The sequence below is a fragment of the Epinephelus fuscoguttatus genome, linkage group LG11 (assembly GCF_011397635.1).
Source record: "Epinephelus fuscoguttatus linkage group LG11, E.fuscoguttatus.final_Chr_v1".
Classification (NCBI taxonomy): domain Eukaryota; kingdom Metazoa; phylum Chordata; class Actinopteri; order Perciformes; family Serranidae; genus Epinephelus; species Epinephelus fuscoguttatus.
In genome coordinates this window covers 4,182,907-4,198,864 of record NC_064762.1, presented here as the reverse complement: position 1 = coordinate 4,198,864, position 15,958 = coordinate 4,182,907, and the positions used below count along the sequence as shown (strand labels likewise).

General features: G+C 42.0%; 2 protein-coding genes across 4 annotated transcripts in view; one reads left to right on the top strand and one right to left on the bottom strand.

The window, feature by feature from the left end:
* The window catches only part of LOC125897268 (bromo adjacent homology domain-containing 1 protein-like), a 67,449-nt gene extending 56,704 nt beyond the window's left edge, over positions 1 to 10,745 (top strand). For all 3 annotated transcript variants that reach the window (XM_049590468.1, XM_049590469.1, XM_049590467.1), the window contains exons 6-7: positions 2,006 to 2,097; positions 3,422 to 10,745. In XM_049590468.1, coding sequence (XP_049446425.1) covers positions 2,006 to 2,097; positions 3,422 to 3,611 — 282 coding nt within the window. In that variant the 3' untranslated portion in view covers positions 3,612 to 10,745. The remainder of the gene's footprint in view (positions 1 to 2,005; positions 2,098 to 3,421) is intronic.
* The window catches only part of LOC125897313 (vascular endothelial growth factor A-like), a 341,071-nt gene that overhangs the window by 50,771 nt on the left and 274,342 nt on the right, over positions 1 to 15,958 (bottom strand). The gene's annotated exons all lie outside the window — the stretch shown is intronic.

Genomic DNA, 15,958 nt, shown 5'->3' with positions numbered 1-15,958 from the left:
AAGGAGAGTGATGGAGTGCTGCGGCAGATGACCTGGCCTCCACAGTCACCGGACCTGAACCCAATCGAGATGGTTTGGGGTGAGCTGGGTGAGTTAAGTACATAACTCCACATGTGTTCATTCATAGTTTTGATGCCTTCAGTGAGAATCTACAATGTAAATAGTCATGAAAATAAAGAAAACGCATTGAATGAGAAGGTGTGTCCAAACTTTTGGCCTGTACTGTACATTCGTCCAGGTTTCTCAGAATCTCCCGTGCACCAAACTAACGACATGACTAAGCACCTCGTTCAGCCTACACAGTTCTCGAAGGGTTCTTCCTGATTGACTGAGGTTCTACCCAGAACCATTTGCCTGTGAAGAACCATTTTTTGAGGAAAGGGTTAAGTTAATTACACAGTCATGCTGCTCAGCGCTCTGTTACCTGAGAGTGCGGTGTTCTGGTTAACCAGTGGTACATTTCAACGGTGCTGAACGTAGGAACAGTCCAGTTAGTGCCAGAGCATCCTCTGGTACTCAAAATGAGTATTTCCGAACGCTCCTCTGGATGAAACCTGAATATAGAAGAATTCTTGGTAGAACCACCTGGTTGGGTTCTTGGTAGCACCATTAGACGTTGGAAAGGTGTGAGTAGAACTCCACGGAGGTTCGTTGTAGACCAATTACACCATAGAAGGTTCCAGGTGGAAGGTTATAAAAGGTTCTACTAGAGACCAAAGAACCCTCTCCAATAGGGACAAGCTGAAGAGCGTGTGTGAGTACATGAGGGAGAGCTGTTGATGTTTAGAGCCGCCGGTTCACCTTCAGGTTTGGCACAAACGACTTGAACTCAATGATAAACTGATTAGATTTTGGCGGGCAAAGGTCAAAGTCACTGTGACCTTGCATCCGTCTCATTCTCATGAACATGAGATGTCAAGAGCACCATGAGGGATTTTTTTCAAATTTGACACAAACATCCAAATAGACTCAAGGATGAACTGGTTAAAATTTGATGGTCGAAGGTCACTGTGACCTAGACTCTGTCTCATTCTTGTGAACGCAATATCTCAAGAAGGGCTTTCCTCACATTTGGCACAAACGCCCACTTGAACTCAACAATGAGATACAGACAACAAACAGATAAGATTTTGATGGTCAAAGGTCAAGGTAGCTGTGACCTTGTGTCTGTCTCATTCTTGTGAACACGATATCTAAAGAACGCCTTGAGGGAATTTCTTCAAATTTGGCGCAAACATCCATTTTGAATCAAGGATTAACTGATAAGACTTTGGTGGGTTTTTCGGCCATAACTCAAGACTTCATACGCTGTTAATGACAAACTTTCACACAAATATCTAACAGATTGAAATAATGAAGTGAGGTTAAGGTCAAAAGGGTTCTGTGACATTATAATGTTCTGCAAAAGCACTTTTCTGGCCATTATTCAATGCCATAACTCTAATCTTAATAGTAAGTTTAACAGACTAGTATTTCTGGTGCCGACTAGTGTGAGTAGCAACATTTAAGTCAAGGACTAGTCAACCAATTGCACACATCCTTAATAAGTAAGTGATTATACACAGTGTAGAAAACAGTGTGCGAGGAGGAGGTGGACAAACAGTCAGTGCTCCTGCAGACCTCATTATCTTACCTCAGCAGCCCTCAGACTGTTGGAAGTTGGGCACCACTTTGGAGCCAGATGATATCTGTGCCACCTCAGTCATGCACAAACAAAGAAAAAGGGAGAGCAGCGATTTCACGGTTAGAAAGTGAAACACCACTCATGTCTCTATTCACAACGGATGTTTACAGCCTGTGTTGAGAAGAGCAAGGTGTTTTTGTGTGAGTGTGTTTGTGGCGGTATGCGGGATGGAAACACAGAGGCACCGTCCTACTGCACATGAACAATTACAGCCTCCTCTGTGCTCACAGTTGAAAAGTGTTGTCATTTCTTCAGCCCTCAGCCAGCACTATCGGACACACTTGTGTTGATGTGACATTGTACACCCACTGTTGGTTTCAGAATGAGATTTTCGCCTCTCGGCATCAGGATGAAAATAGTGTGGCCTGCATAGAAGACAGATGCTACGTTCTCCCACTAGCCCAGTACTGTAGGTGAGTACACACACACACACATACACACACACACACACACAAACAGGAATACACCCCAGCATTAGACGTTAGCAGAAAGTCTTTTTAAAGGGTTTGGAGATGTTCCTTTTAATTAACACCTCGGCTTCTGCGAAATGTGGAAGCCTGTTTTTCTGACTTTCCCATCGCACATCGGTGACACTGCAACTGTTAATGAATTCGAGGGAACACTGGGCCACAAACATTTGCTAAACATCATTTGCAAATATCTGTTCGTGTTCAGTTGCTCATTATTTTCAAATAAAGGTGCAGCAGCAGGAAGATTTATGTGACTCGTGCCTGATGTCTCTGCAGATAGTACAAACTGAGAGTGCCACCTCTGTCCTTCCCATTCTCATACAAGGTGATATCTCAAGAACGACTTGAGGGAATATTTTCAAATTTGGCACAGACGATCACTTGGACTCAAGGATGAACGGATTAAAGTTTGGTGGTCAAAGGTCAAGGTCACCGTGACCTTGCATCAGTCTCATTCTTGTGGATGTGATACCTCAGGAATGCCTTGAGGGAATTTCCTTAAATTTAGCACAAGTTGTCTGTCTCATTTTTGTGAATGTAATATCTCAAGAATGCCTTTCTTCAAATTTGGCACAAACGTCTATTCGTTGAGTTCAACGATAAACTGATAAGATTTTGGTGGTCAAAGGTCAAAGTCACTGTGACCTTGCATTCATCTTACTCTCATGGACACAATATCTTTTTTTTTTTTTTAAATTTGGCACAAATGTCCAGTTGGACTCAATGATGAACAGGTTAGATTTTGATGGTCAAAGGTCAAGGTAACTGTGACCATGTGTCCATCTCATTCTCGTGAACACAATATCTCAAGCAAATTTGGCACAAACTTAACACTTGGGCTTAAGGATCAAGTGATTAGATTTGGGTGGTCAAAGGTCAAGGTCACTGTGACCTTGCATCAGTCCCATTCATGTGAAAGTGACATCTCAAAAAATGCCTTGAGGGAATTATTTAGTACAAACAAATCTATTTTGAATCAAGGATGAACTGGTAAGAGTTTGCTGGTGTTTTTGGCCGTAACTCCAGAATTCATATGCTGTTTATGATAAAAAAATTCACACAAATGTCTTAACAGAATAACAGAATGAAGTGAGGTCAAGGTCAAAGGTCACTGTGACATAATAATGTTATGCAAATGCACTTTTCTGGCCATTATTCAACACCATAACTCAGGAACAACTCAGGAGAGTCAAATATGAATTGGTGACCCTTATTTTGGGTGTGGCATCTTGAAATTGTGCTGACTGTATTTTCTTTTTCTTTTTAGATTTTGTGCCTTGGTGAAGCGGCGTGCCGAAGGTGCCCCACCTGGCAGCGCCAGCATGGTGCCCTGCCGCCCCGACTTCGCCCCCCCTTCCCACCGCTGTGTGCCCACAGACGTCGACCCCGAGCTGGTGTATCTCTGCCGGCACGTCTACGACTTCCGTTACGGACGCATCCTGAAGAACCTGCAGTAGAGGGTAGAAGGGGTGTGGCTCCCGTGAATTAATCATAACATAGCTCCCCCTCCTGGACAGGGCGGGGGCTGCTGAAGGACTGAACACCCCTGTCTTTTCTGCTGGGGACGCTCACGATAAGAGGGAAGGGGGATGATGGGCTGGTTTCGAGGAGGGACAGATGAAGCAAAAAGTGACACATTATGAAGCACAGATCCCTTTAGTTGACTACAGAGGGGTCACAATGCGACAGATGAATCCACGTCAGTCAGAGCACCAATATTTCCTGGTTTGGAAGAGTGAGGACGGGAGCATTCATTCATCAGCTTGGATTTTTCAGCTTCCACAACAGTGTGAGGTGACACGGAGGCTTGTGTGCGTCCCCCCTCCCCTTGCCTGCCAGGAATGCTGAACACCAGGCTGAACTGGGCTACTGTCAGGACCGCGTTTCCCCCGAGCATCTTAGCACAACAATCATGTTTGTTCCATTTGTAAGCCAATGGCTCAGGAATGGTCCGGCGCTAAGGTGCTTCCGGGGGAACACAAGCCTGCGCTGTCAGCTCGATGTTAACGGTGTTCAACCAGCCGGGGTGAAGGAGCAGCTAATGGAGAGTGTCGTCTTATTTCTCCTGATTTGAGTTTGTCTCAGTCGTGTGTGTTTTGTGCTTGTGAAAGCGAGAGTGGGAGAGCGAGTGTTGTCAGTGTGGATAAATGGATAAATGTGTGATGGTTTTTTAGGAGGCTTTCAGGCAATCAAACCAAACAAGCAGCTTTAGAGGAAGCGGTGCTCCCTTTGCCCGTCCTCTCTCCTGTGTGCCACAGCGCACTGACACTGACAGAAACATTTTCATCTCGAGTGATGCTCTGCGCAAACTAAAATACTGTACCTGAAGGGGGTCTGTGAGACAGACCTCCCCTCACCAAACTCGACTCTAGAGCAGGGCTTCTGTTACTTTGGGTCAGGACGCTAAAAATAAAATTGATTCTATTAGTAAAAAGGCACATTAGACAAAAGCCCCACTGTATTTTCAAACTTTCATCTCAGCCACAGTCCTGGCTCGAAGATGCCCAGCTGTAGAGAGGCTCTTCTAACGGTCCAACAGAGAAAGCTGTTACTGAGGAGCCCTGTGAAGGTTATTAAGACGAGGGCCATCGTTCGTCATTTTCTGTTTGTTTTCCCTCATTCTTTCACCTTTCCTGTTCCCTGTGACTTGCCTTATGACTTGCAGGTAGAGCTTCAGGCAGCTAGTCTCACCACACACAACTGGGGAGTGGTAGAACAGATGTACTGTAATCCCAAGACAAAGACTGACTGACAGCTGCGACATGAACACTGGACAAAATGCATCGGTTTAGGGCTGCAGCGCATGATTGTTTTCATCATCAATTACTACTTTTGGCAATTATGTGTCATAGAATAGTTTCCCACAGCCTAAGATGGCTTCTTAACTTACCTTGTTTTGTTCAACCAGCAGTCCAACAATCAAATATATTCAGATATCTGACATTTATGACAGAGAAAAGCATCAAATCCTCACATTTGACAAGCTAGGACCAAGAAAAGTTTGACATTTTTTGCTTTAAAGGGGCAGTTCACCCAAAAATGATCATTTGTATATCAGTTACTTACCCCGTGTTTTATTTAATTCATGAAGCAAACATTATGTTCCTCACATGCATTCATGATGAACGAAGAATCCAAAAACAGAGAAAATTATTAACTAATTGAAGTTATAGGGGTCCACGTTTCTGCCGATATATCCCCCTAAATTACTCAGTCCGTGTTACTTTGAATTTGTGAAGAAAACTTTGTTTTTATCACATGCGTTCAGGGGTAACGAAGAATCCAAAAACAGAAAATTCTTGATGAATTGAAGTCATAGGGGGTCAAAACATCCAACATACAAACTCTCACAACTTGTGCAGTATAATCCAAGTCATATGTCCAGGTCTTCCCAAACTAGACGTCACGTTAACTAAATATTTTCCATCATTGACTGAATTTTTTTAACAATTTTTTTTAACTTTGAAGGCCGTTCATCATTTTTACAGGTCAGAACACCAACACGGATCTACTGTAACTTTAAATAACACGCTACAGACCATTGCACAATGTTTCGGCAGCTGATTGTCTGAAATGTCTCTGCATGGTTGATGTCTCCATTCATGTTATTACTCTCTAGTTATAAATGCATAATCTGTAAGGTTGTTCTGTAGTCTAATTATTAAAAATGAAAACTAATGAGTGGAAATTAAATGCTATTAAATATGTTTAACTATCATGAAAAATTTAATTAAAATGAGGGGTAATAATAGATCATGATGTGATCGTTTTAAGAGAAATCTAATGAAACTTTTGCTAAAGGCTTACTATTTAAAACAGTGGTTCCCACCTGGTGGGTCATGGTCCAAAAGTTTGTAAAAAACATACTTTATTTTTAAGTGCAGTGAATTTCCGGCACAGAGATTTTACTTGAAAGTGCTCTTTGCTGCTGTAGAGTGAGTGACTAACAGACAGCTACTTCACAGAGACAGCAAACTAGCTCGGCAACATGGCCAAACAAATCTGGGCCCCATAGCTGGACCAGTTGGGAACCACTGATTTCAAACACTTCAGCATTCGAGTAGTGCACCTGAGCAAGGGCGTGCATTTGAACTCTGCTTGTGATTGTTTATGTGGAAGCGAAAATACATGGGATAGGAAAGTAATGAGCATACAACTGGATAAATGAGACTTGGATTATACTGCACGTTATGTGAGCTTGTTACGGAGTATTATGATATGTGGCCCCCATTTGCTTCAGTTCATCAAGAATTTTCTTCTTTTTTGGAGTCTTCATTCACAGTTGAGGCATGTGAATAAAACAAAGTTATCTTCAGGAATTCAACGCAACACAGGGTGAGTAATTGATATACAAATGATCATTTTGTGGTGAACTGTCCCTTTAAGAAGTGACGGAAATGATCGTATTATCATTGAAATAGTTTGCAGATTATTTACCAGTCGATCAGCTGATGAAATACTTGAGTCATTGTTGCAGCTCTAAACTCGTTAAATACACAGTGCACATCTCATGTCATCGACCTGCTGTGCTCTAGCTGCTCGCGTTGCGGAAATGTCCATTCTACCTGCTCTAATTCTACATCCACACTAATTATTTCCCTCCTCCTCCCTCCTCCCTCCTCCCCGTGAAGATAAACCAAAGGATGTCACACAAGCCAGAGTCCTCGTCTCCTCCCTCGCACTCCTCCTCATTGTCAGCACTTCTGCCCTCGTTCCCTTTATTATATTGCACTAATCCATTCCTTAATTACAACAAACGTGTTCACCTTTCTTTTTTTGTGTGTGTGTTCCAGCTACTAATATCTTACCGGGAGGGCGGGGGGGCATACTGTGTGTGTCATTTATGTGAGTGTGTGTGTTTTGTAGAGAAGGAAACAGTGAGGATGTCATGGCTGCTTTTTGTCAGTGCAAACTGTATATTTCTATTCTTTCACCTGTAGAGGAGTCGGCCAGCGTGTTCGCCATGTTACCCGATGCACAACCTGTTGAGTCCCATGGAATATATACAGTATATATATATTACTAGAGTCATTCCATTTGATTTCTGAATCAGCTCTGACATACTTATATAAATATACAGTATATATATATATATGTATGTATCCACACTGTTAATGTGATTTAGATGGCAAAAGGCATCTGGATGGAGGCCTGACGCGCTGTGCGGACAAACGTAGCACCATGTTAGACGTGTATTTGGATTGACGGGGGGTGGGAATGCGTGGGAGGGTGTTCGATACTTAATTGAGTGGTGGTGGATGTCAGACCACACTCTTTCATTGCCTTTTAACCTGCAAGTGTTTTACTGTCGCGCAGAAAACGAGTAGCGTCGGAGTGTGTGTACCTTTAAAAACATAAAGAGTACCCGATTGCTTTCCTACACTGCAAACGCCCTGTTCTTCAGCATTGGATCAAAGTTTTCACCCTGAAGCCATCACTTTTACTCTATTTGAGCAGCATGACTCTGAACCCAAAACAAAATCGAATCATGATGATTGGGTTGTTTTTTTTGTTTTTAATTTCTATTATCGCCCAGATTCTTCAAAGAGGAAATATATATTCTCCTACTTTACAATTTCTCCTTATTAAGAATATTTTATTATGTCGATTTCCTAAGATGGCATATGCAATATATTTTTAGACTTACTATTTTTGGAAAAATGAACTTGAACAAATCAAGAAAAGGAATATGCATTTTTATTTCATTTCAAATCAGTTTAAAGTCATCACAGTGTTAATTGAGATTTGACCAAATGAAAGAAAGAGGAGATTGAACGGACTCGATGCGGTCACATGACCTGAGGTTGTAGATAATGAGACACTCCCTTCCAGGCGATTTCTAATGAAGTGTACATATCTGAATCCAGGAAGCACCGGGCACTCTTTAAACAAGCAGACAGCCAATGCACAGTGTAGTATTTTTGCAAGATCTGTAATAATTATATTTAAAGTAAGAAAAAAAAATATTTAAATGGAGTAAACAATACGATATATTAAGATTTCGATTTAACTTATTTGGAAATACTGTGTCTAATTGATTAACTATATCCTGTTTCTTTGTGCTCCAGGATAGAAATGAATTTCTGTTTATTTGTAACTTATAAGTTTAGAAATTAAATGGTTGAGTGGCGGTTTGTTGACAGAGATGTAAATGTTGTTTAGTTAATATCATGTCGTTGTCAGGGGGTGGAGACCAGACCAAAGCACACCCTGGCAGACGGGAGAGCAGAGGTGGCTCGCGGATCGCAGGCAGATTTGATTCCCAGATCTGACCTGTGTGAAGAGACGACTTCCTGCTCTCCTGCCTAACCTGACTGACCTTAAGTGTGACGTTTGGGAGAATGCCGCGGCAACATGGTCACCTGAGCTTTTATTGATTCGTCCTGTTAGGGGAGAGACAGAGACAGAACACCTGAGACAGGACGGGACGTCCTCTGGGCTCCAGGTAGAAGATCCCCTCAGGCACTGATCTAAGACCAGTTTCCCTTCTCTAAATTTAGCCCAATATTACAGAGGGTTTTCATTAAGGAATTAGGGACTGTACGAAAATTATTGAGGATGGGATGGTGAGAAAAGATGCGATTTTTTGTTAAAAGGGTAGCTTCAGTATTTTTTAACCTGGACCTTATTTTCCAGTGTTTATGTGTGTAAGTGACGAATGCGAACAACAGTTTTTGAAATGGGTCCGGTATTGAGCAAGAGGGCTGCAAGGGAACCACTTGGGACATGTTCGCACTGCCAGTTAACCAAAAGTGTTTGTTTTTGCAACTGACAGACTCAGATTGTTATTTCAAGTGTCTGACAACATTATGGAAAGGATCTCCACAGAGATAGACCTTTTTGTTAAAGATAGATTAATTTTGTTTAACCAGAAACAGCCCCAAAGTCGCTGTCACCAGACTCCATTTAAATAACCTGTAATTTAAGCTTGGATAGAGGCAGCATATTCTGACAACTGAATGGATGAATTGAGGTTTTATTTCAACCAAACCAGAGTTGGTGGTTGTTGGAACGTTGGAAAAACAAACCAAGACAGTTATTATGAGCTTAAAATTGTTTTTGACGACTTTGAATGAATTGTGTTGTACAATTATAAAATTACTGTTTTTTTAAATGGAGTCTGGTGGAGTCAGGGCTGTTTCTGGTTAAACAAATAGGATCTTACTCTTTGAAAAAAGGCCTATCTCTGTCGGGATCCTTTCCATAATGTTGTCAGACACACATAATAAAAGTCTGAGCCTGTCAGTGGCAAAAACAAACACTGCAAGTGGACATAAATTGACGGTACACAATTGCCCACTGACGTAACATTGCAGCCTGTTTCACACTGCGAGCTGCAGCCTTCTTGCTCAATACTGGACAGTTTTTAAAAACTGTTGCTTCCATGAGTTACTTAGACAAAAAAATTTAGGAAAATAGGGTTCCAGGTTGAAAAAATACCTTAAAGGTGCCCTTTAAGGGAGGGTTGTCTGTATTTGCTGGGAAGGCAGTGGAGGGTGTTTCAACATTTTCTCACTCCAGAATCGTAATTTTTTAAAATTAATTCTGCAGCGCTCACATCTGTCAGCATCAAAACAGTTGGCGCCTTAGTTTGTTTGCCATAAATGGGTTATTTTTTAGATATTAAATGGAAGGTATTGCAGTTCTTTTAAACCGAGGGAGGGTGCAAGTACAATATTTATATTTATGTGTAGTAATTTTCGTACAGTCCCTTATTTGAGTCATTAAAGCTTCAGTGTTTTACAGTTGGCTGAGAGGAAATTTAGGAATTTTAATATGATGCATGGGTCGGTCAATTTGAGGATTTGCTGAACAGCTTCTCCCACCATCTCACTCAGCTGGCCACCGTTGCCTTTCTCCCAGATGTGCATTGACGGTGTTCGTCCCCTAGAGGGCAGGAATCCTATGTGTGCAGAACAGTCTCATGGCCACATCCCAAAGCTGCTCAGCGGCTTCCTCTCCTTGTCCTCTTTCCTTGCATCCTTATCTTTTGGCTACTGAGAGTGATGCAGGAGCTTCCTGGAAAAAAAGGAGATGAAGAGCGCTCAGTAAAGGGAAGCTGCCATGAGTCATCCTCCCAAGTGCTGGCCAGCCCTGCAGAATAGCATGGACTAGATTGTATGTTATTATTTATGTGACTTAATTTCCTAGCAGCTTTGCATGGACACAGTTGCATCTTTTGTTGCCATGACAGCCAGGCACGGCCAGCGCTCAGGAGGAGTGTGTGTACGTATAGGGTGTCCACGGCGGTGTGGGGGTCAAACACTGAGTGACCTTTACTGATGCCACACAGGAAGTGTGTTCGCTCCATGAGTTCAAAAACAAAAGCACCCGACCAGCCCGTGAGATTCTGCTTTCTGTGTGGTCCGTATTGATGCTTATTGTCAACATATATTTTGATATATTTGGGAAAAAAACGGGGGATATACAGTAAAAAAAAAAGTCTAGATATTTTTGGAGTAGAGAAGCAACGTGTGTATCAGATTATTGTCACTTTGTCATGCTCTCTGAAAATCTCTTGGATTTTTTGGAAGAATTATATAACATCCCTAATGATTTAATGTTCCATTGAAAGAATATTTATAAATTTTAAGTCCTTTGTGAAAATTCTGTGTGTGGATCTTTATTACGAGCCGTGTTGTTCCTCCTGTCCTACATGACATTATACTGTGTAAAAGGGAAGCTGCTCTCACTGCATGTGACCAGTAGGAAGTTTGTAAAGTTCCTCCAACCAGCAACTGTGGTTCTGCACAGTCTCCACAGGAGGTCAGCAGTGAGACAGCATGCGCAGGTCAGGGTCAAACCCTCTGTGACCTTTTTATTTAGGCGCTGAATGAGACACAGTGCATGATCATCTGTTAATTAAGATACAGCAAGAGGCAAGTTTCAACCTTCTCCTGTCCCTCTACCATGTTTCCCAGCACGTCCTCAGCCAGCAGTCATTATCTGTCTTTGGCCTTTATCCCTGTTCAGGCCTCAGGGCATTAGGAATGTCCCACACACCCACACACACACCACAGGTCCTTGGTGTCTGTTACACAGAGTTAAAGCAGCCAGAACAGATGATTAGTGTCTCATAATAATATAACTAGCTGCACACTTTGACCTCAGAAGCCTCTCAGGTGCACCAGACTGCTGTTAGACTGTCCTGAACCTTCACTGTTAGTTAAAAACATGTGATGGGTGAGATTTATTTTGTGTTACCTTTCAGGATTTTGAGCTGTTTGTCTTTACATATCACCTTAAAACAAAGTCAAAGCTGTTTAGTCCTTCCATTTTGGATTACAACATAACTTAAAGGTTCTGTATGCAACATTCAGAGCACTAATATAGCTGCAAGCCACCATTTTCTGTCTAAGAAATATGGTGTAGAGTGAATAGAGTGATGCTGACCTGAGCAGAAAATGAAGACACACGCCCAGCCATGCACGCATGTTAGTGCGTGTGTGTATCCCTAACGCTAGCTCATTGCCACTGCTCTGCACAGCACTCATATGGTGGTCAACACTGTTAGTTCTGTCAGCATTGTTGGCCTTGTTTTATTGCCGTTTGTGGAGTTAGCACTGTTAGCTGCTAGCTGCCATGTTGAGAACTGTGTGCAGACAACTCATAAGCTCTGAAATTGGCATAGAGCGCTTACAGAAATACTGTAATTGAGTTTGTTTAGCTTTTTAAAAATATTTGTAAAGGGTACATTGTAAAGTTACTCCACTTATATACAGACCAGTTTGTCATAACGTTGCATACGTTGCAACTTTTTGTCCAATGAGACCACGTTCTTCTTTTCTTATTCAGACTCGTTTTTAAGCTGTATTTTATTTTGTTTTATTTATTTGCATTTCTGCTATGTTTAGATTGTGAGAGAGAAACAGGAAAGGCAGAGGACGGAGACGGGCTGACATGCAGCAAAGGGCCCAGGCCCCACTTGAACCCAGGCCGCTGCAGTAAGGACTCAGCCCTGTAAGTCTAGTATGTAAGATTTAGTGGCATCTAGTGGTGAGGTCGCAGATTGCAACCATCTGAAACTGCTGTGTGCTGAGCATTTAGCACTACGGTAGCCGATGCGAAAACCCAGACGGCCCTATCTATAGCCATTTGTCTCTTCTGGGCTACCGTAGAAACAACATGGCAGGTTCTGCGGAACCCAATTAATAGGTGCTTCTCAAAGGATGCTGCCTTGGTAAGATGGGTCCTTCCAAGTCTGGTACTACAGAGGCTAGGCAAGACGCCTTCCTAGCATTAAAGCTATAGTGCGTAACTTCTGTCGTCCCCAGCAGATAATGCGTTATTACAACAAATAAGCCGGCACTTCCATGTACACAGAGTAACACTTGCTTCACACCGTGTACACAACGCTACACAACGTGGTGAACACCAGGCTGCTAACATTACATTACATTCATAGCACCATTTCCAAGAAAATAATAAAGTACTAGGTCCAGTACATGTAACAGCAACACATACTACTCATAATATAATTATAAACCAAGTCACTTACTTATCCAACAGCAGCGAGGCAACATCCGTGTCTGCCCTCAGCCCAATTTCTTCCTTCAGGGCTCTCCACCGAGGAAAAGCGACGCCAATACAAATCCTTGTTTGTCTTCTCTGTCGGTCACTTTCCTTCTTTGCTAACAGACCTTCAGCCGAACGTCCAGGCTTTTTCTTTGTGGTAGGATCCACTTCTGAACCGTGTCTCGGCCGCTTCTTTGGGTTCTCCGCCATGTTGCTTTCTTTTTCTACCTGCGCTCTACCTCTTGCTATGAGACTCCCTGCTCTTCCTCCCCCTGCCCTTCATTTCCTGTGCGCCAGCGCGGGAATGTCGCCGGTCGACATGCAAACCAAAAATGATATATATTGAAAAATACCGCGAGATGTTAGAGGAGCCGATCGGCTTAATCGGCATTGTGTCATCTCCTCTAGCAGTGGCTTGGGTGATACGGACATTTACGGACATGTAGAAGTTAAGTGACCACATATTGGAACAGGCTAACGAGTGTTGTTCAATGAAGAGCCCCGCCCTGAAGAATTGTGGGTACTTCATGCTCGCTGAGGATACACACATACATCCTTGAACATTCTCTGAAGGAAGGACTCGGTCCTCGGTAGAATTCGAAGGATCCTTGACATTGCAGAGGTCCTTCAGTGGGATTCAATGATGTAGTCTCCTTGAAATGCAGCCTGTATGTAGCTATAAACGGATCATTCTAAGGTAACGGAAACACAACAATTCTTATTTTCAGGTGATTATAAAGTAAAGAAAAAACATAGTTATGAATACTACATTTATATTTTTACATGAACTGTCCTTTCTAAATACCTCCCTTACTTCTTTTTTTTTTGTTACCCCAAGTGCTCTTACTGCAACTTCTTTCACATTTAATTCAAGTAACAGCAGCCAACATGTTGTCCACCCTTGTATGTCTGATTGAGCAGGGAAATAGACAGACAGAGAGAAACAGAGAAAGATAGATAGAAATGTAGAGAGAACCTTTTTAACTCTGAGGGGAAATAACAGTGTTTTAGCAGCCAAGTCCCACATGAATCACAAAACAAACAACACATGGACACCCAACGGCGCAAATACGACAAGCTAAAATAAAATTAGACAAGGAACTAAATCGTCACTCGAACTGGGGCCTGAACTCTAAATACAAAAAATGATAGCACCTGGGAAAATGCCTGTTCATTAGTGCAGGTTTAGCATAGTATGTACAGGTATCTAATATACAGGTAAGTACTGTACGTGTATGTATACTGCAGAGATTAATAATTAATTAATCTTGAATAATAATGAGCAAAAGTCAGACACACTGAACTAAGTCTTATTTATACTCATTAAATGTGCGTTCTTTTCTCTACCACATCTTAATTTATTATTTCTGTAACATTTCTCTCCTGTTGTTATTTATATAACCAATGTTTGTTATTGTGTCTTATTTTCCTCCCAAATTGGGCTGCATATTCTGTCCTGTGAATGCATTATTAATAATAACAGCAACAATAAACAAGATTATAATTAATGTGCTAACATCGTACACCATTAGTGTACTGCAGCTGTACGACAACTAAGACATAACAGGAAGTATGAATGAGCGAGAGGACGAAATAAATGTGAAGAGAAAAATATGAGGATTAATGAGAGGAAGCGAAAGGTGAAACTGCCGCTTGTGATTTATTACAGCTAATACAGCATCATACCCACTTTACATTGATCACTGTGGTCTCCAGTGCGTCACCATCTCTCATTAGAGTGTATGATATTGTGAAACATCAGGAGAAGAAATGCACTGCAAAGCAATTTTTTAACAGTCAGAGGGAGGTGGAGGACTTCCGCTACGAGGCCAGAAAGCTTTGACAGATCAGCAAAGAGAAGCATCTGCTGGTGAAAGAATCAATCCAGCGAATGCAAAATAGACAGAAAGGCAGCTTACGCTGGGGGAGTCCTCGACACAATCGCCTAACTGGCTTTTCATCTGCTCCTGTTGTCTTTCTCTGTTGGTCTAATTACCACGTCCGGCTTATTGTCCTCTTGATGACTGTAATTAATCAAGTTCTGCTCCCTAATCTCAGGATCTCATCATCCTTACAGTGCACCAGGGCTGGCCACACCGGATGGCAGCCTGATGTAAGCTCTTTTTGGGAATGTAATTGTGTGCTTGTCTGCAACTTTGCGTGCAACAGCAAATTGCATTGTCCCACCCTGCTGTGTTTTTTCTGTGTTTTCTCAGCACACAGGTCAGTAATTGTTACTCATCGTTCGCTTCTCGAAGCAATAGGGGTATGTATCCAGAGAGGAGTTATACAGCTTATCTCTCAGGAAGTTATTTTGGGGCCCTTAAAGGAGTAATTCACCCCCTCAAATGATCTGATGAAATCTAGTGGTGAGGATTGTAGTTTGCAACCAGCTGTAACTTCTCCCATGTGCCAAGTGTGAACTCCCGATTGAATTCCTTTAGTGTTCATTGTTCAGGAGATTTTCACCAGGAGCCAAATTATCCCCAGAGGTCTCTTCCTCTTGTAAATAAACAGACCAGGTGATTTAAAACAGTAAAAACACTGAATAAATTAGTGTCACTTTAAAAAATCGATTCTCCAAAGCTATTTGGCTGGTCAGAGGTGGGCTGTTACCCAGCACCTGCTAATGTGTGCTCACCCTTTTCTCTAAAAACTAAAGATTCAGGCGTTCAGGAGGTTTTTACCTGGAGCCAAATTATCCCCAGAGGTCTCTTCATCCTTAAAACAAACAGACCTGGTGATTTAAACCGGTTAAAATATTGAATGAAGCAGTTTCATTCAAGTTAAAAATTGGTGTTTTCCAACACTATCTGGCTTGTCGCTGCTAATTACGGTGGCCTACGGGAGGACGTAAATGGTCCTGTCTCGAGCCAGTGATTGCTTTGTCTGTCCTGGGCTACTGTAGAACAAAACTGTGATGCGGTATAGCCATCTCCGTGGATGAGAGCCTGCTTCTGATGTAGATATAAACGGCTCTTTCTAAGATAACAAAAACACAACGATTCTTAGGTAATAATACACTCAACGAAACATTCTTGTTTAATTATATTCCATTTCTGCCAATATCCCTAAATTCTACACACTGGACCCTCAATTACTCACCCGGTGTTACACTGAATTTGTTTTTCTCCCATGCCTTTGGTGAACGAAGAATCCAAAAACTGAGAAAATTCTTCATGAATTGACATCAAAGGGGAGTGCATTTAACAACAGCAAAACTATATCAAAACATCCGTTTACACACACTCACAACTCGTGCACTGTAATCCAAGTCTCAATTATCCAG